The sequence below is a fragment of the Spermophilus citellus genome (genome assembly GCF_964194105.1).
Source record: "Spermophilus citellus genome assembly, chromosome: 3".
In the NCBI taxonomy this organism is placed as follows: Eukaryota; Metazoa; Chordata; class Mammalia; order Rodentia; family Sciuridae; genus Spermophilus; species Spermophilus citellus.
The window spans coordinates 103,285,760-103,304,932 of NC_138184.1; the positions used below are offsets into that span (position 1 = coordinate 103,285,760).

The following is a 19,173-nucleotide window of genomic DNA, read 5'->3' on the forward strand; positions in this document are numbered from 1 at the left end:
CTGGCTGCTGCCCCAGCCCTTGCTAATCAACTTTGGAGGAGAACAATGGCGATTCTCACCCCCCAGCCCTGGTGGGAAGCATCACGTGGCCCTTGTGAGGTCAAGGACTAGAGAGGCCATGGATGGCTACGGGCCTCCGTGGAGACCCAAGGCCTGGCCTGGGCCCAACAGCCAGTAGCAGGGCCAGGGCCATGAGCAGCGACCACAGCCCTCTGGGGTCTCATCCCTCTGCCAGCCCTGACCAGGTGCTCTTGCCGGAGGGCCCACTGCCCTGCCAGGAGGAGAAGCGGGCAGGAGCCAGGACACTGGGCATCGGGGAGACACTGTTCTCAGGTCTAGAATAGTTCTAGTTCCTCGGGGCCAGCCAGCCCCTTGTTCCTGCAAGAGGGACTTCCTACTCATTGTGAGACAGCACATTGAAGGGCAGGGCCACCATCCTTAGCCCACCAGTCACAGGGGCCTGGGGACGCACCTGACTCCTGACTGACTGGTCCCTGCTTCTCTCCTTCCCTGCTGTCCGTCTCGCCTTTCTCCTCCTCTTTCTCTTGATTCCTCTCTTCTACCCCCCTCCCTCTGCTTCTCCCTCCCTCCCTCAGCTTCTCCCTCTCCCTCTCTCCCTCTCCCTCTCTCTCCCTCTCACCCTTTCCCTCTCTCTCCCTCTCTCCCCCTCTTTCTCTTCCTCCTTCCCTCAATCTCCCTCTCCCTCTCTCTCTCTCTCCCTCTCCCCCCGGCCGATCTTGCTATAAATACTGCTCAGCAACTTGCTCACTTAATAACACACCGTGCCAACAGTGGACACAAACCAAGTTTCCCCTTCCAGTGGTGCCCTACTGGGCCACGGTACAGACATGCCACAGTCCACACAAGTGTGGCAGTTGGATGGGTGCTTGGTGGAACTGAGGTCCCATCCCCACCCCACACGACAAAACTGGGACCCTGCTCTGCATTTCTGGCAGGGTGCACTCCAGGTGGGGTGGCAGGGTGGACATCTCTGCACTGTCACTGGGGTCTGTGCTGCAGGTGGCTCTTCCCCAAAGTCGAAGCCGTCAAGTCTGTGCCAGGCATGAGTCAGAGCACCCTCCCGGGCCTCCCAGGGTGGACACCCAGTTGTGCACCACCGGATGTGGCTTCCAGGCAGCCCAAGAGAAGGCAGAGCAGGGTAGAGTAAAGACACGGGGGACCTGCAGGGAAGAGGGGCCCTGCAGCCCGTGACGCCCCCCCCCGCCCCCTTCCATACCCCTCCCGCTCCCTCCCACCCAGCCTCACCTTCTGCAGAAGCTCGATCTCCTGCTGCTTAGCGTTGAGGACAGCCAGGGCTTGCTCATGCTCCAACTCCAGCTGCTGCCGCCGTTCAGCAGCCTCACGCATGTGCTGTGGGGACAGGAGGCCCCTGAGCGCCGGCACAGCCCACCATGCTCCACCAGCCACGCTGCCTCTCCCGCCACCCCCAAGAGCAGCGCTGATCCCTCACCCCCTCTCCACGGCTGGTGTCCCCATAGGAGGCAGAGTGGATGGGGAACTCTGGCCCAGCGAGGCCCCACCCCCTGCCTCTGTGTTCAGTGCTGGGAGCGTCGGAGCAGAGCTGCAGGGACTCTGCGGTCCCCAGACATGAGGGTGCCCGCTCCTCTCCCCTGGTGGACATTCTGCAAGGCCACCCCTTCTCCTCCAAGTTGGGGCTCCCACTTCAGCTGGAGGACCTTACGGTTACCACAGGGGACAGGCGGAGAAGCCTTGCAGTCACACCATCACTACATGGACGTCCACCCCAGGTCCACGCCCCCCACGTGGCCTCCTGCTCCATCTCTGGCCCCAGCTGTGGCTCCCATGGACCAGAGGTCACAGTCCCCAGGAAGGGTCCTAAGGGAGTGTCAGTCAGGCCAGGTTTCTGGAGCTGAGTGAAGGGGTGTGCTCCTGGGGCGTGTCCCAGCCTCAGAACACCCCCCCCCCCGTCTTTGCTCAAAAGGCAGAGTCCAAGCCTCAGGGCCCAGTTCCAGTGCTCATCTGTTAGCTCTGAGCACAGACTGCTCCTGCTCCTGCCTGTGCCCCGTGGCTGGTCACCACCAAGCCCTGCAGCAGAACAGGGAGGGCATCAGAGCCGCTGAGGCCCGAGCAGCACACTCAGTGACCACAACCAGCCTTGGCCACATGAGCACATGCTGAGGAATGACCTCACGTGCGGGGGCACACGACAGACCAAGGGACTCTCACAGGAAGCACTGGCCATGTGGTCCAAAGGGAGGAGACCAGAAGGGGCCCATGTCAAATTTAATTCCATTTTCTTCTTTTATATATATATATATTATAAAAAAATTGACTTTGTTGTCAATATTTTGAGACTTGGATCTTTAAGGTGAAAGTTCAAATTCCCTAAAAAGTGAGGAGATTCAGGTTGGGGATGTGGCTCGGTGGCACGAGCCTGGCATGCCCGTCTCCTGTCCCACACCTGCCCTCCCTCGGGCCCCTGATATCTGAGGGTCCTAGGTAGCCACCAGCAACACAGGGAGGGCCCAGCACAAGGGGCTTGGGTCACAGCCTGCCTTCCTTGTTCTCCTGGGCTGGCTGGCTATCCCTTTCTGTTTATTTATTATTTTGTGATCTTATTTGTTTTTAGCCTCATTATCTTCACTTAGTTTGGGACTCTTGGAGGCTGGTAGCCTTCACCACTCATAGGGAAGAAGGCTCCCCTCAGTGAGAAGCAGGGGACAGCTTCCTGAGGCTGTGGACACTCCCAGGAGCAGGCAGAGGCGGCCCTGCTGAGAGGGGCGGGAGGGGCGGAGAGGGGCAGAGAGGCCTCAGTGCTCCTCCTGACACCCCCCACCGGCCAGAAGCCCCTCTGCCTGCAAGCATCTGGAGAGGGCCTTCTTGCCCCAGGACGGGAGAGGCATTTTGCAGAGAGCCGCAGCGGGCGAGTTATTTGCTGGCATTCGAGAGTGAAGTCACCTCGGGAGTGGTGTTGGGGGCGACCTCTGCACCCCTCTAATGTTTCCAAAGCTGCTTGGTGAACTCCAGGGCTGTAATTTCCCACAGACGAGTTGTAGTTGCTCTGTTGCCATGGAAACCCTCACAGGAACCCAGGATGCTCAGGAGATAGAGGTCCCCCAGACAAGGGCACCCATAAGACACAGGTGTATGTGAGGTACCAGAACCCCAACACACTGGACTGCAAGGGGCCGTCCCCTTGGTCTATGAGCAGGAGACACCCAGAGGGCACACAGAGCCTCCCTGTACATCTGGGAGCTGCTCCAGGACCCAAGGACACAAACTCGTCAGGCGCTCGGGTCCTTGCACAGGGTTTGCACACGGCTGGGCACAGCCTCCCATGCACTCTGTCGTCGCTGATCCACTACAGGACGCACGCGGTCAGCCTGGGTAAACAGTGGCTGTTCTGTGCCGTCAGGGAACATGACGGGACAGATCCCTGCATGCTGAGCGCAGGAGCAAAGCTGTTGTTTATGGCCTGCTGAATCTCAGGTGGGAAACCTCTGACAAAGGGCTGCCCACCCTGTTCTGAGCCTGGCATGAGTCTGTTTCCAGGGCAGGAGGGCTAGTGTCTGCTGTGACCCTCCTGTGACAAGGCCCTGACACACTGCCTTCTGGCCACCAGTGTGGGCTTAGCAATTCCTAATGACCTCGCTTCCCCTCTGCTCTGGTGGTCAGGATGCTCTGAACACCTGGGCAGATTTGAGAGTTCTCCCATGCTGGCCAGGACAAGAGGGTACATGGCTGTGTCAGTATGACGTGGAGATGGACAGGACAGCAGCCCTGGATCATGAGGTGCCTTCTGTGTGCCAGGCTCTCTGCGGGTCCACAGGCTCTCCTGCTCTGTGCTGAGAGCCAGGTGCTGCAGTCGCCGTGTCACAACAGACGCCAAGCACCTTGTCTGAATCACACGGCTAGAACACAGCAGGGCTGCGTGGCCATACTCCCAGGACAGCTGTCTGACAAATCCTTCCAGCTAGTTCTCTGCACTTCTGCTGGGCCTGACCATGGCCCAGGGGTCTTCATCTAGTGCTGGGAAGGTGGTTACCTGCGAGAGGAGACACATTTCCTCTCGAGGCCTCATCAGAAACAAACTCATGGTCACCCAGCATAAGCCACAGAGGCTCAGGGGCAAGGCAGGCCTCGTGCTGCAACAGTGAAGGGGAAACGGCAGCTCCAGGCCAAGAGAGAGAGACTGCTCACCTCCTGGGGTGTGAGGTGACGTGGGGTGACGTGGCACAGAGGCATGAGAGCCCAGACCCCTTGCCTCAAGGTCCCAGTCCAGCACGGCTGAGCCTCCAAGCCCGTGCCCCTCAGTGCAGCTTGTCTGCTTGCCTCGCAGTGAGGCCTCAGGAGGACCGGCCTGTCCCATGGCCCCTCAGACACTTGGGGCTCTCCCAGCCAGGCTCCCACCCATCGTGCCACGTCACCCAAGCCACGACCCTGCCCTGCCCTTCACACCAGCCTCTCCGACCTCCTGGTCAACCTCCCACCTCACCCTGAGGCCCAGCAGGGCCTAATCTCCTGTGACCTCCAGGCCCTGGACAGCCGCTGCCCTGTGCGTCTCTGATGGTGGAGCTTCTCGGGGCACAGACACGCCCTCCCACTTCCCCCACCGCCAACTGGCGCCCTGCCTGGGTGCACAGGAAGCTCGCTCAGCCCAGGGATGGGCATGGCTCTCTCTCTCAGAGGAGGGCTGAGGATTACTCGCGCCATCTCAACAGAGCCCCGTCCTTCCCTCAGCTCTGAGGACAGGGGCTGGCAGCCAACCTTGGTGCCATCCCCTTGCTCAGCCTCTGAGTCCTCAGGGCCCTCTGTCTGGCCTGCACCCATCCCCGTGCTGACTGCCTCTGCCAGGTCCACTGCACCCAGTCAGCCCTCCCTGGCCGCACCCACACCAGGTGCACCCTCCTGCCGCCAGCCCTGCCTGCTCCACAGTGGCCAAAGGTGGCCTCACACAGAGCCACCTCCATGCCTCTCGAGGGCACCAGGGCTGTTCGTTGACATGGAACAGCTCCAGACTTCCCCAGGGCCACGGCGCCTCTGTGGCCAGCCCCAGTGTCGGCCTGCATTCTCACCCTGTGCTCCTGCCCGACGCTGAGGCCAGCCTCTGCCTGGGGCCATGATGCCATCATTCTCACCTCGGGCCTTGGGCACACACCACTCCCACTGCCTGTCCCCGAATGTCCACAGGGCGGACAGCTTTGCACATTTGTTCATTTATTCAGAGTCCTCCTCCCCCGATCCCTGAGGCCACAGACTTGAACATCCAGCTTATGACGAGACACAGTAAAGGACAGTCGGACACGGCCCTCACACAGCCACCTGCTCTGTGCCCTCAAAGCTGTACTGCAGCCTGCTGTGACCTGTGACCTGCTGTGACTTGTGACCTGCTGTGACCTGTAACCTGTGACCCACAGCCTGCTGTGACCCACAGGCTGCTGACCTGTGACCTGCTGTGACCCACAGCCTGCTGTAACCCGTGACCTGTTGTGACCCACAACCTGTTGTGATGCACAACCTGTTGTGACCCAAAATTTATAGTGACTGGCAGCCTGCTATGACCCGTGACCCGCTGTGACCCACAACCTGCTATGACCCAAGACCAGCACTGACTGGCAGCCTGCTGTGACCTGTGACCTGCTGTAATCCACAACCAGCTCTGACTGGCAGCCTGCTGTGACCCATGCTGGTGAATGTCACCCATGTCCCCAGTCTGGGTCAGACTGGAGAGGCCCTGCTTCCGTGTGCACACAGGAGCTGAACACCAGCTCTGTGGAAGTCCTTGAGGAGGGAGACCCACATGGGGCTGCAGGGAGCTGGACTTGGTGTGAGAGGCAGAAGAAGACCAGGCCCACGCTTTGCCAAACCCAAAGGCAAACCCAGGCAGTAGGCGCACACCAGCTCTCCTAGTGGGCCACGCTGGCTGAGGATGGCGCTCAACAAATTTTCCCGGGGACGTCAGGCGCCAAAATGGGTCGGGAGGGAGTGGAGGTAGCAGACAGGAGGAGAGAGATGGGCTGGAAGGCTGAAACCGTGGAGCTGGGAAAGAGGACTCACAGGCCAGCTATGAACCAGCCTCCCCATAACGGGACCCCAAACACAAAGCAGGCTAACATGTCACCCTGGCACCAGAACAGACTCAACCACGGGTGGGCGCTGATCTCCTAAACGCATCACCTGCGCCTGTTGGTCTGTAGAGGCCCAGCCTGCAGGTCAGTGTTTCCCAGGTGCTGGTCAGGGCTTCCTAATCCCACCAACCCTCACGTCTCCTCCTTTCCTCTCCCTTGTCCCAAGCACACAGCCTCAGGGGGAAGGGACAGGGCAGGGTACAGAAACACAGGCCTCCAGGCTCTGTCTGTCTGCAGCCTGCACCCAGAAGTCTGAGAAGACCAAGGAGCTCCTGCAGGAAACCAGGCCGTGGCTCCCCTTGGGGTCTGCAGGGGGTGGCAGAGGGACTGGACACTCAGGGGTCCAGGAGGGGCCCTGCTTTCTACACAGGCAGGTGAGCCCCTGGGGACACACGCTGGTGGGGCGGGGGGGGGTGCCGCGGAAGAGGGATGACGAGGCCACTTTGGGTTGTCTGTTCTGCAGCGCAGTTGTGTGGCCCGAGGGCTCGTCTCTGACCAGCAGGAGACCCAGGAGAGCAGTGTGACACCAGATGGGTGGAGGGGTGGCCTTGCTGTGTTCAGGTCTGTGGTCAACAGGTTTACACGACTTGACAGCCAACATGTTCCATAGGAAGTGGACAGAAATGTAACAATGGGAGGAAGAAGTAAAACCACTGAAATCCCAACTGCTGACAACTCAAGAGCAGAAACTGACAACCCAGGAAAACACGGCCTGAGGAGGGCCTTGGTGGGACCCACAATGTTGCTGCAGGCCGTGTCCGGGGGCCGAGAGGCACCTGGGGCTGGCCAGGATGCAGGGTGCTCTCCAATCCACCCTTGGCCCACATGGTCTGAACAAAGTGAAGGGAATCCAGGGACACCCCAGCTCATCTTCCCCTCATGGTCACCATGGAGACCCTCTATGGACAGATGAGTGAAGGGGTGGCGTTGCTGTGTTCAGGTCTGTGGTCAACCACGGCAGGCCACCTCCACCCCTGTCTTGTTGTGCTGCTTCCTCTGCCCTTGCGATCTGCATACCTCCCCAGGGCCCACAGGTGCCCGGACTGGCCCTTCACCACCTGGCCCCCGTGCCCACTCTGTACCAGCCCTCTTGTCCCCACCCCGGGGCTTTCCTTCTCTGAGGGGACCTTTCAGTTCCTTCCTGCCCAGCAGGCATCCCTGACCGCGTGGTGGCAGCAGCCAGGAGTCCCCCCAAGAAGACCCCTCCCCATATTTTGCAGGGAGTCGTCCCAGCCCTTGGCCCTGGGGTTTGCGTGTGATGCCCGTGAACACACATTGAGGTCAGTGGACCACATAAAGGGGCATCCCCTCCTGTGGTTGGTGGGCTGCAGAGTGCCAGCTGGGGGATGCTGGACACCCTCTGACACACATGGTGAGCACCTGCCCAAGAACTGAACCAACTGCAGAAGCACAAGACAAGGAGATATTATTGGGGGTGACATCACCCAAGCACCTTAATTCGGGCCAGTGGCCCTTAGTGGTGGTCATCTGAGATGCCCACCTGCAGCTGGCACACAGCCTTCCTGTTGCTGTAGAGCAACTGCAGACATACTTTCCCGGAGTGCCTGCCCTAGGCCTGCCCAGGCTCAGCACTTCGTGCAGCTCCAAGTGTTTGAGGTTTGCTACGTTCCGGAAGCACCCTGGAGCTGCCACGTCCCCACCTCCATGACAACCCAGGCAGGAGAAGGGGAAACAGGCCCAGAGAGCTGGAGTGCGTGCGGTCAGCGGTCAACAGGATCTGAACTGGAGAGTCAGCCCCCTCCCCACTCTCTGCTGTCCCAGACACCTCTATGGTCCCAGTGAGGCACGTTCTGCAGGTCAGTGCCTTTTCAAACCTTCCTGTGGTGTCCGGAAGTTACTCCCCACCTGGCCCTGGGGCTCTCAGGCCCCAGGACCACCTCTGCCCCAGGGGAGGCTCCTGCCTCTGGCCAGTGAAGGAGCCATCTGCATCTCTCCTGGGGACACTTCACAGCCCTCCTTGCCTTCTACCAGTGGTCTTGATGCTGACCATCCCCGGAGCACTGGGTCTGGGTCCTCAGAGGGAGGCTGGAGTCCCACCAAATGTGTCATCTCTGGCTTCCACTTCCCAACGGGACACCTCCTGAGGGCACGCGTCTACCACACACAACAGACTCCCCTCCTGCAGAAGAGGCCTCCCAAACCCGTGCCTGTGGAGGCTTCATTGTCCAGCAGTGACATCTATACCCAGACATCGACAGTAACATCAGCTCTTAAGCAGCCTGTCAGTGTCGAGAGGCTGCTTCCCCAGGACGGCCAGGCTGGGACATGGAACACAAGAGCAGTGAACCACCCGCCTCATGAGATCAAAGGCGGGTTGTGCTCTGCTGCGGGCCTGCCTGAGCAGAGACAGGAAGGAGAGCCAGACCCCGAGCAGGGCTTAGTGGCGATGCCGTCACTGTCACTGGTGGGATCCTCTGGGCTTGGGATAACGACTGTGCTATCTCTGACTGGGTTTCTTCTCACTGGCATGGTGAGATCACACCCAGCTGAATCTGCATCTTTAGATCCAAGGAACGGCAGCAGCAGGTGACTCCCTGCCCACCCGTGCATCGGGCCCTCTCCGTGGGGAAGCAAGGGCCAGTTCTGGAAGCCAGGCTACATTTCAGCCTAAGCATCTCTGTTTCCCACACTGGAGACAACGGGGTAGTCAGGAGCCTCTGAGGAAGCCTCCGCGCTTTCCTGATCCCTGGCCTCCCTGACCACCTGGACCTCCAACCCTCAGGCCGATCCCTGAGTCCTGACAATCCAGGGTGACCTGGGGCCTACAGGGTTGGGGACATGGCTTCCCTCATGCCCCAGTGGTTTCCAACCATCAGCCAGGGACTCAGGCCAGAAAATGGAGGGGACAGGCATCCAAAGCCACTTGCAATGTTGCCAGCTATGTGTTCTGGGCAGCCACGTGCCTCTGTGAGCATCAGTTTCCTCATCTACTGGATGGCTGGAAAGAGCAGCACCTTGCTTTCCAAGATGGGCGCCAGGAGCAGAAGACACACTGGGCCAAGTAGTAGGACGAGTGGCCTAACGGTGATGCTGAGCTCTGGCTGGGGCGCGACTGCTGTTTGCCCTCATGCCTGTTCCCTTCCGCTGTCACTGCCCTACACCCCCTTCCCGCCTTCTTATTTCTTTCATTCTTAACTTTCTTGAGTATTCTGCTTTCACTCACCCACAGGACCACTGCCTGAGGTGCCGGAGAGAGGAAGTCCAGAAGATAGACCCTGTCTGCTTCCCGGGGCCCTATCAGGACGAGGGCTCACCACCGGCCTGGTCCTGCTTCTCCAGGGCCCTATCAGGACCAAGGCTCACCACCGGCCTGGTCCTGCTTCCCAGGGCCCCTTCAGGACTAGGGCTCACCATCGGTCCAGTCCTGCTTCCTGGGGTCCCACCAGGACCAGGGCCCACCATCAGCCTAGTCCTGCTTCCCAGGGCCCCTTCAGGACCAGGGCTCACCATCAGCCTAGTCCTGCTTCCTGGGGTCCCACCAGGACCAGGGCCCACCATGAGTCTAGTCCTGCTTCCCAGGGCCCATCAGGACCAGGACCTACCACCGGCCTAGTCCTGCTTCCTGGGGTTCCATCAGGACCAGGGCTTACCATCGGCCTGGTCCTACTCCCCAGGGCCCTATCAGGACCAGGACCTACCACCGGCCTAGTCCTGCTTCCCCAGGGTCCCTGTCAGGACCAGGGCTCACCATCGGCCTAGTCCTGCTTCCCCAGGGTCCCTGTCAGGACCAGGGCTCACCACCAGCCTAGTCCTGCTTCCCCAGGGTCCTGTCAGGATCAGGGCTCACCATCGGCCTAGTCCTGTTTCCCCAGGGTCCTGTCAGGATCAGGGCTCACCACCAGCCTAGTCCTGCTTCCCCAGGGTCCTGTCAGGACCAGGGCTCACCACCAGCCTAGTCCTGCTTCCCCAGGGTCCTGTCAGGATCAGGGCTCACCACCGGCCTAGTCCTGCTCCCCAGGGTCCAGTCAGGACCAGGGCTCACCACTGGCCTAGTCCTGCTTCCCCAGGGTCCTGTCAGGACCAGGGCTCACCACCAGCCTAGTCCTGTTTCCCCAGGGTCCAGTCAGGATCAGGGCTCACCACTGGCCTAGTCCTGCTCCCCAGGGCCCCATCAGGACCAGGGCTCACCACCGGCCTAGTCCTGTTTCCTGGGGCTCAGTCAGGACCAGGGCTCACCAAAAGCCTAGTCCTGCTTCCCCAGGGTCCAGTCAGGACCAGGGCTCACCATCGGCCTAATCCTGCTCCCCGAGGCCCTGTCAGGACTAGAGCCCACAGCACAGCTGCCCGCTGTGTCAGGTCCCGGATGCTGGCTGACTCAGGACACATGTCTGTTCTGGTACCCAGCACGTGGCCACCCTGAGCAGGGTGTATTCCTGGGCCCAGGCCATGCCTGCCAGGAACTGGTGCTCCTCTTCAACCACAGGCAGAGGCCTCTTAGGAGGGTGCAGACCCCAAGGTCCAGTGTGGCCACGTCTCTGCAGTGTGCCAGTCCTCTGTGCTCCTTGGCTGTACGCCTGGCCTCCTGCTGAGGGTGTCTTCTCTTCTGTCCCTGGGTGACCCCGGCTCCAGGATGACCTTACCTTAGCCAATCACAGCTGCAAAGGCCCCATCTCCCCATAAAGCCACATTCACCGTCCTTGGGTCAGGACCTCACAGGCTACCCTGAGCCCTTGCAGGAGGGACGCCCTGTTCATTCCAGACCCACCCCTTCCTTTAGGCCCTCCATCACTGAGGATGCCACCAAGTGTCCCCTGCCTGGAGTTTTGTCCCTACTGTCCCCTTCTCCTCCATAGCCTTGCCTGGAAAGCTTGCTGGCCCAGGCCCTGGTCACCAGGCATGTCTCTTGGTGAATCACCACCTCCCCACCAGGTGGATGGAGTCTCTCAGGCCCCTTCCCATCCCCCTGCCTCTTCACCATCCTTGGCCATCTCAGAAATCCACATTTACTTACTGGACCAGCAGTTTTTCCTGTGCCCAGTGCCCAGTGTCCAGTGTCCCTGCTTCCCAAGAGCAAAGACCAGCTTAGATGAGCTTCACTGCACTCCAGGCCTCTGGCACAGCAGGGCTCTGTACCCTGGGCTGACCCACTGGAGGAGGGATGTCCCAGCCCTTAACATGTCCCGTGAGTCTGTGATGAGCAATCCAAACATCTCCCTAACATCTCCACTTCCCTTCATTCCTGCTCCCCGTCTGAGACTATTGTGCCACTGTCCCTTACTTAGTTATGAAAAGCTTCCTGATGGGCCTTCCTACCCTGCTCTGGCTGGCTTCAATCTCTTCTCTGTGTGACAGTCTTTGCAAACACAAATCCAGTCATTTTCTACTCAGCTCAATATTCTTGCATGGCTGCCCACTGCTCCACAGAGAGGACCACATTCTACAAGGATCTGCTGGCCAGGGGCTGCTGGCCCACTGAGGTCTCCTCCCACTCTCCTCCGACTCAGTCTCTTCTACCTGTCATAGCAGTCTTCCCTCTCTCCTGTACTCTGTGATCCCATGTACCCCAGGACCTTTGCACACCCCATTCCCTCTGTATAGAATGCTTGTCTCCCTCCTCTCCTGAACAACCCTCACATATTCTCACAAGCTCTAGGGAGGCTGAATCACTGCCTGGGTTTCCCTGAGTGTGGTCTGGATTCAGCATTGAGCACTTCCTGCATGGGCAGTATTAAAGATGAAGAGATGGTTATGATTCCCGGACTATGCTCACTGCCCTTGCTGCCCCCCCTACTGTGGGGTCTTACCTGGCCTGGGCTGCTGCCTCTCTGTTCTGATTTGCATTTCCTGACAGCTACCCAGTCCAGACCCCTCTTGCGCTTCTCAGCTCTGAGTGCTGAGGGACTGGCCGGGGAGCCCAGGAGCTAGGCTGCCCCGCCCCCCAGACTCAGAGCACCGGCTACTGGTGGGAGGGGCCCATCTGGGAGGCCAGGCCATTCTGGAGCAGCCACAGCTGTCGGTGCCTCTGCACAGAGATGCAGGCGATAGTAGAGCGAGCAGCCAATTTCCTGCCCTGGCTGGTGTCTGAGTCTCCTGTGCTATCGGGCATCTGATCTGCTCAGCGTGTCCAGCACAGGCTTGCTGGAGAGCCAGCCCTGGGGTCGCTCCGTGGCTAAGCCTGCTGCAGAGTTGTTTAGAGTCTGAAGACTGGGACACAGGAAACGAGCTACCAAACAGATAAACCTGGAAAAGTCGGCGGGCAGCGTGGATGTCTGGCAGCGTGAACGCCCAGACTCTGGGATAAGGCTGGTGCACCCACGGACACAGGTGGGGTGGGGCAAAGGGAGAGGAGCCCAGAGGAGGGCGACCCTCATCTGGAGTCCCCTGTGAATCCCAGACGGTCAGCTGTCCTTACACAGAATAAATCCCAGCCACCTGCATGAGATGGCCCTACCTGTTCCTGTGAGAGCGAAAGCCTGTCTGTCTGTCCTCCTTTGAATTGCGATAGACACTCGCTGAGTTGAACCACCGAACTGTCCTTTCACACGGGGCCACAGCTAGATGTGCTAGGACTCGCAGGGGCCTCGCAGAGCCTCTTCACGCCTGGCCCTGTGCTGCAGTGTGCAGAGGACAGGGTGGCCCTCCTGGAGTCACGGTTGAGTTTTAAATAAAGCCAGTCTGTCTCAGTCTCCCTGGAGACACCAACTCCCGAAGCTGCCTGAGGATCCCCAGGGTGTGGGTGGCCGGGGATGGTGCCAGCCAGGGCTCTGGGGAGGGGAGTGCGGCTGGGGAGCTGGGGAGGGGCTGCTCCCCTCTGTGGGTTCCCCTGAAGCGCAGCCCTCTCTGTGCGTTCTGAAGGGGGTGCACTGAGCGAGGGGATGACCATGTGTGAAAATAACTGCTTTCATGCAAACGCCGCAGTCGGGGGCATCTGAAAAGAGGGGAGGGACGTTGGGATATCAGCATCTGCAATGGTCAGGGACTGGGCCCAGAGGCAAGACCATCTCAGGACAGTCTCCTACCCAGGGCAGTGACGCCCCAAGGGCCAGAGTCCTTTGCTGAGAAACCTCCTGGCTGAGGAGGCCGGGGGACGGGGCTCCGTGGGTCCAGGCACTGGAGCTGCTGCCCGGGAGCCACGGGGGGGGGGGGGGACAGAAGCAGGGAGCAGGACACGACGCCCACCTGGCCTTCACACCACAGGACTGAGACCCCAGCCCATCCTGCAGGCCAGTGTCCATGGCTGTCAGAGAGAAGCAGCATGACATCTGGCCCCTGCTTCCTGCAGCTGGCCAGACTGTGGGCTTGCCCTGCTGACACTCCAGGTCTGCAGCAAAAGGGGAACCCAGGACAACAGAAATTCCCCCCATAGCTCTGAAGGCTGGAGCCCCAGGTTGAGGTGTGGGCAGCTGGCTCCTCCTGAGGATCGGGGGAGGATCCTCCTGCTTCTCCCAGCTCCCTGGCCTCTTGGCCTGTGGCAGTGCACGACCTCCCCCTCTATCTCTTATCTCATGTGAAGGTGTCGATCTGCACACTAGGGCCTGCTCTAAGGCCTCCTGTCATTTACCCCACAAATGCCGTGGTGTCCAGGTGAGGCAGGCTGTGCCCGAAGACTCTGAGTGGACATGGATCTGGGGGAGCGCTGGTCAACACAACAGCGTCCAGCAGCTTCTCGACCCCAGTTCTGCTCTTGCTGGGCCCCATGGCCTCCCTTAAGGTAATGGCCTCCGCTGTGGCCCTGCCTCTGCTACTGCACCTGATGTCACCCAGCCGGGTGCCTGCCTCCTTGAAGGGTCTCCACACAGCTGCACCAAGGTGACTGGAGAGTGTCCTCCCTGCCCTGAAATAAGGACAACTGTCCCTCTGCTCCGTTACACAAGCAGGGCCATCCCGGGTCCCCAGGAGGGCACACTCAGGATGATGGCATGCTTCTGTGGCCACTGTGACTGCCACACCAAGCAGCTCCTTTTCACAGGGCACGAGGTGCCAAGGGTCAGAAAGGCCTTGAAAGGCAGCGAGGCGGCAATGCTCCCAGGGAAAACACTTAGGGCTTTTGTGCAGAAAAAAATACTTTCTTCTTTACTTGGGTCCAAGAAGCTGGGGAACAAAACTTCCTGGGTTTACTCCATTTAATCAGTTGATCAGACCAACACTGAGGACTGTCCCAGGATAGATCCATGTGGAGCTGGGGGTGGAAAGATCCCTGTAACCCAGTCCAGACATCAGGGACACTCCAGCCACCCTCTGGGGAACTTCAGGCTACTTCCAAGAGAGACCACAGCCAGCCACATAGAGGGACTTCCACAGAAGCACGCGAATCTCAGCTCTAGTCAAGCCACGACACCCACTTGCCTAGACTACTTCAAAAGGGTTTTATGTGGCTGGTCTCTATGGCCACACCTTCTACTATCCATCCCCAGGTAAGCCTATCCCTTTAAATCAGGCAGGACCCATAGAACATGGCAGAAGTGACCTCGTCGTTACCAGTAAAGCTATCCCAACCCTGAATGTGAAATGTACCTAGAACCTGATCACTCTTTGTCCCTTGTTTCTCTCCTGCCACGACACTGACCTGTTACTGACCCTCTGCCTGGACCATGGCATGGAGGGAGGCTACTTCCTCAACACCTGGAAGGAACTGTAGCAGTTGCTCAATAAATCCATGCTTAATGAGCGAGCGAGTCTCTGTTGTGAGTTCACCTGGCTTTCTCAACAGCACAATCTTGGTGGACTTGAGTCTGCAGGAAGCCAGTGCCCCTCTTAAATCAGCCTGTGCAGACAGCCAGCCGAGGTCTCCATGTGAAGCTCCTCGGGAGTCCCCAGTACAGTGGACACGGCCTCTGAAAAGAACTGGTGTTGGAGGCTCCTTGATTCGAATGAGCCATCAGAGGTCAGGGGGGAAAAGCCACGCGCCGTCTCTGGGTGAATTAAATCACCAGGACTGGGACGAGCGGCAGGGCAGCCATGTTTGGAAGTGGCCAGGGTGGGACCGTAACTGTCCGCCCAGACAGGCTCCAAGGACCCGTGAGACAGCCCCAGGCTGTACTCACTCCATAGTGACATGAAACAAGCATTCCCCTCGCACTGAGCCTCATGTCCCCCTGTCCCCAGTCATGTCTCGGGCTTTGAGCACGGTATCAGATGTGAGCCCAAGCAGCTGACAATGGGGACCACCAGTCATCAACGAGAGACGCCGTGGTGGACACTTCAGCCTGTGCCGCCCAGGAGAGCTGGGCCGCCTTCTCCGCCATGGGCAAGGGGCTCCAACATGGACCCAGAGTGCTTCTGCACCCAGGACCCCATGCTCACACTGCTGTCCCCAACACAAAGCCATGGCTGTCCCCAGTGCTCTCCTGACAGCAAACTACCCGAGCTCACTCGAAACCCACGTCCAGGCCCCACAAAGTCCTGCCTGACCCTTCCTCCTGCCCACCTCCAGCCACCAGTCTATCAACTCCACCTTGAACACAGAGCCCTGCACGCCCTGCCGTGTGAAGCCACCTAGCTTTCACTCCTGGACCTCAGCCCTGATGGCCTCCACTCCTGTGCCTGGCCTAACTAGAAGGAGGTGAGCCCTTCCCAGCCCAGAGGGGATGTTCCTCACGCCCCCTGGGCCTCCAGCATCTGTGGTAGACTGACTGCAAATCGCCCCACCTGTCCCTGCATCCCGTGGTGCCTGGTGACACGCGTCACAGCTCCTGCCTGCCATAGGCAGAGTCCTTTCCCCAAGCCTACAGACTGGGCCAGCAGGATGCAGTGATGTGGCTGGTGCCAGCCCTGAGTTGGTCCCTGCTCCTCTGCTCTTGTCCATGGTCCTGTCATGCCTCGGGCAGTGACCCTACACACCTGCCAGAGGATGGGAAGCAAGGGACGAGGCCAGGTGTCCCAGCCAAAGCCAGTGGAGCTGCCCCAGGCACATTGCGCTGCCTTGATGACCCAGGGGACTGTCAGCCACAAGCATCCATGAAAAGCACCATGCCACCCCTCCCCAGACTTGCGATCATAAACGACAGGGACTGTTTTAAGCCACTGGGGACTGGGACAGTCTAACACAGCCTGGGTGACAGGTCCCAAGCACCATGACAGGACAGATGCTAACATTCTTGGAATTCTACCTTGAATGCCTCGCCAGGGTCAGCCCCAGGACGGTTTCACCCTTGAGCACCCTGCCCTCCCTCCTGTTGAGGGGCACCCTGTGTCTCCAGCAACCCTGCTGCAGCAGGGACTGTCCAGCACCCCCATGGCCAGGAGGTCATCCCTGGGTGCTGACAAGGCTGCCCCTGGGTGTCCCCTCGGCTCATATGCAGCTGGGGAGGCCTCTTTTGAAGGCCCAGTCCCTCCCCATGCCCTCGCCCTGTTTCTACTGGGCACTGCCGTGGCCTGGTGAGACACCACACGGGCTTCCTCCCTGCTCCCTGGGAAGGACACTGAGCCTGCACCTAATGACTGTAGCCCTAGTACATGGTCACTGCCTGTCCTGTCCATGAATGAATGAGCAGCCATGCGATTCACACCACGGGCCCAGGAGCATGTCTGAGAGCTTGTCACATGGACACCGCTCAGAGGCACCACCACAGCCCCTCCCCTGACAAGGACGCTGGGGACAGTGTCACCCCCAACTAGATGGAGCGGGTGCCACCAGGGTCTCCTAAACCCGGCCCTCAGCCCTCTGTCCACTCGCACCCTCTGCTCCTGGTATTTGAAATATTGCAGACCAGGGCCAGCAGGAATGTCCTGCCCTAGAGCTTCCACCAGAAGGTTCCTCCTGGACTCTTCCTGGAGGAGGCAGCCAGCCTCACCCAATCTCCCCAGTTTCTCTCCTAACGGCACAAAATGGCCCCAAGAGCCCAGGAGTTTTAGCACAGCTTCCCCGGAGAGAAGGATGACAAGTGGATTCAGCTACTGGGAACGTCCTGAAGCGTCTCTGCATGTCTCCTGGCCCCCTCTCCTGGGAGCTGAGAGCGGGTCCCCTGCCCGTGGCTCCTTCTCTGTCCTGGCTCCCTGGAGACTGGCCAGACAGGGCCCAAGAGCAGCAGGGCCAAGCCTCCAGGAGGGCTGGAGTTCTGCCTCCCCTTCCCCTGGCTTCACCACCTCATTACCCGTGAGGCCCTTGTTCCCCTGACCTCGTCCTGAGGAAGGGGTGGGACAGCCACACACACCCAGATGTGAATCCACCAATGACCACTCTTAAAATCATACAACTCAGAGGGATGGGAGGGGGACTTCGTAGGCAGGCGTGGTCATGGTGGGGACTCTGGTCAGCTCCATCATCATTCTCACTGGGCTGTTTGAGAAATCACTTGAGCCCCACCTCAGTCTCGCCTTTTTCATCAGAAGGTCTTGGTTTTAGAGGGAAACGGATCTCCGCTTACAACCAGGGGTGGAGAGGTCTAGGAGCCCACTGTCACTGGGCCTCTGAGCCAGCAGGGCAATACAGGGCTCCACACGGACCAGACCACGGGCCGGCGGCCATGTGCGCCTGTCAGTTCAGGTGGGGACCCCGTCCTGGGGCATGCCCCCAGAGGGTCCTCGGGTGGCCCTCAGAGTTCCCGAGGCTCTCAGCAACTCAGGCTAATTGAAACAGGTCGGGGTTCCAACTCCACTCAAGCCTCTGAGAACTCAGAGCCCTGCTGGGGCAGCACAGTAGCCCATAGTCAGCAGGATTGTCCTCTGACCTGGCTATGCCGAAGGACAGGATGGTGTCCGGGGTGTTCTAAACCACGTCAGAGGATCCCCATCGGCACCGAGGAGCCTTGGGGTCCCTCGATGACAACAGGAATACCAGAAGAGTGAGAACCCCTGTGCTTCTCCATCACCACCAACTGAGTCCAAGCTCCCACTCTGGGCAGCCACCTGCTGAGGGCGCGTATGATGCCCAGCTGCGGCAAGTTCCAGTCAAGAGCGCCAGGCTCCCTCTGCCTCTGCCAGCCTCCCCTCAGGGCCCCGCAAGAAAGCCCGCCCATCCCACAGGGCTTGGCCAATGCGCAGTGAGCACCTCCTGCCAATCAACTGCCACAGCACCAAACCCCAAAAAAGCACACACCCTGCTTGGTGTCCCCGTGTCCTTTCTGCCCTCTTTGGGAGAGCAGCCATCCTTTGAGAGGGTGCTTTGCCTGTCCTGTGGGAGGCCCTGTCAGGGCGGGCACTCCTCCACCCTCTTGCCCACTCGCTGAGGCTATCAAGAGACCTTCAGGCAGTGCCCAGGATGCACCTGGCTCAGCCCCAGCTCGGGGACAGAGCAGACAAGAAGCCCCTGCCCCAACAAGAGGCGTGCCCCAGGGCTAGCGTGGAGGAAAGCAGGGCCTGCCCCTGTGGTGACAGCAACAGGGACCCACCTGCAGGTGACACGGGGCAAGGCTGGAGGATGGGGACAGCTGACTGGCCAGACACGGGTACGTAATCTAAGTCTCCAGGAATCATCAAGGGCAGTGACCTGTGGGGCTGGGTGGAGGAAGGGTCACCCTGGGAGAGGCCAGGGAGGGCAGCTGGGCTGCCTCTGTGAACAGAGAAGGCAATCCCCATGACAGACCAGGCAGCTCCCCACGGCTGGCCCTGGGTGACAGGTGAGAACTCAGGCGAGGGGCGTCTCTCGTCATGGCTACCCGCTACAAGGAGCTCCTGTGGCCTCAGGCCTGGGCACGGAGTTCCTGCAGTGTTTTGGGACAGCGGCTTTCCTCTGCACACCTGGATTCACTTAGGTGCCAGGCAGAGGTGTCCACAGCACCAGGCACACTGCAGACCCTGGGCACTGAGCTTCCAGTGAGCTTCCCTGTCACTGATGTCACTCGCACAGACCCAGCTTGCTGCTAAAGTCCGAGTTCACCCCCAGGCCTCCTTCCCAGTCTCCCCCAAGGGCAGGTGACACCCTCACGTGGACGCCCATGGAGAGGAGGGTCACTATGGACAGGTCAGCTTGCAGAACAGGCTGGACAGAGCCTGGTGGGAGCCTGGCTGGCAGCTGTGCAAGGTCCAAGCACTGGGGTTCAAACCTGGGGCCACACAGGAAGGGCCGCCCCAGGAGAAGCAAGGGGCACAGGCGAGTGTGTGCTCAGGAATCTCAAGGCTGAGGGTTGTGGATTCACCCACCTGTTCTGCCCACAAAAAGGAC

General features: G+C 59.9%; 1 protein-coding gene across 11 annotated transcripts in view; it reads right to left on the reverse strand.

The window, feature by feature from the left end:
• RIMBP2 (RIMS binding protein 2) overlaps positions 1-19,173 on the reverse strand; it is a 214,058-nt gene that overhangs the window by 91,722 nt on the left and 103,163 nt on the right. For all 11 annotated transcript variants that reach the window (XM_081286194.1, XM_081286190.1, XM_081286193.1 and 8 more), the window contains one exon: positions 1,267-1,371. In XM_081286194.1, the coding sequence (XP_081142320.1) occupies positions 1,267-1,368 (102 nt within the window). In that variant the 5' untranslated portion in view covers positions 1,369-1,371. The remainder of the gene's footprint in view (positions 1-1,266; positions 1,372-19,173) is intronic.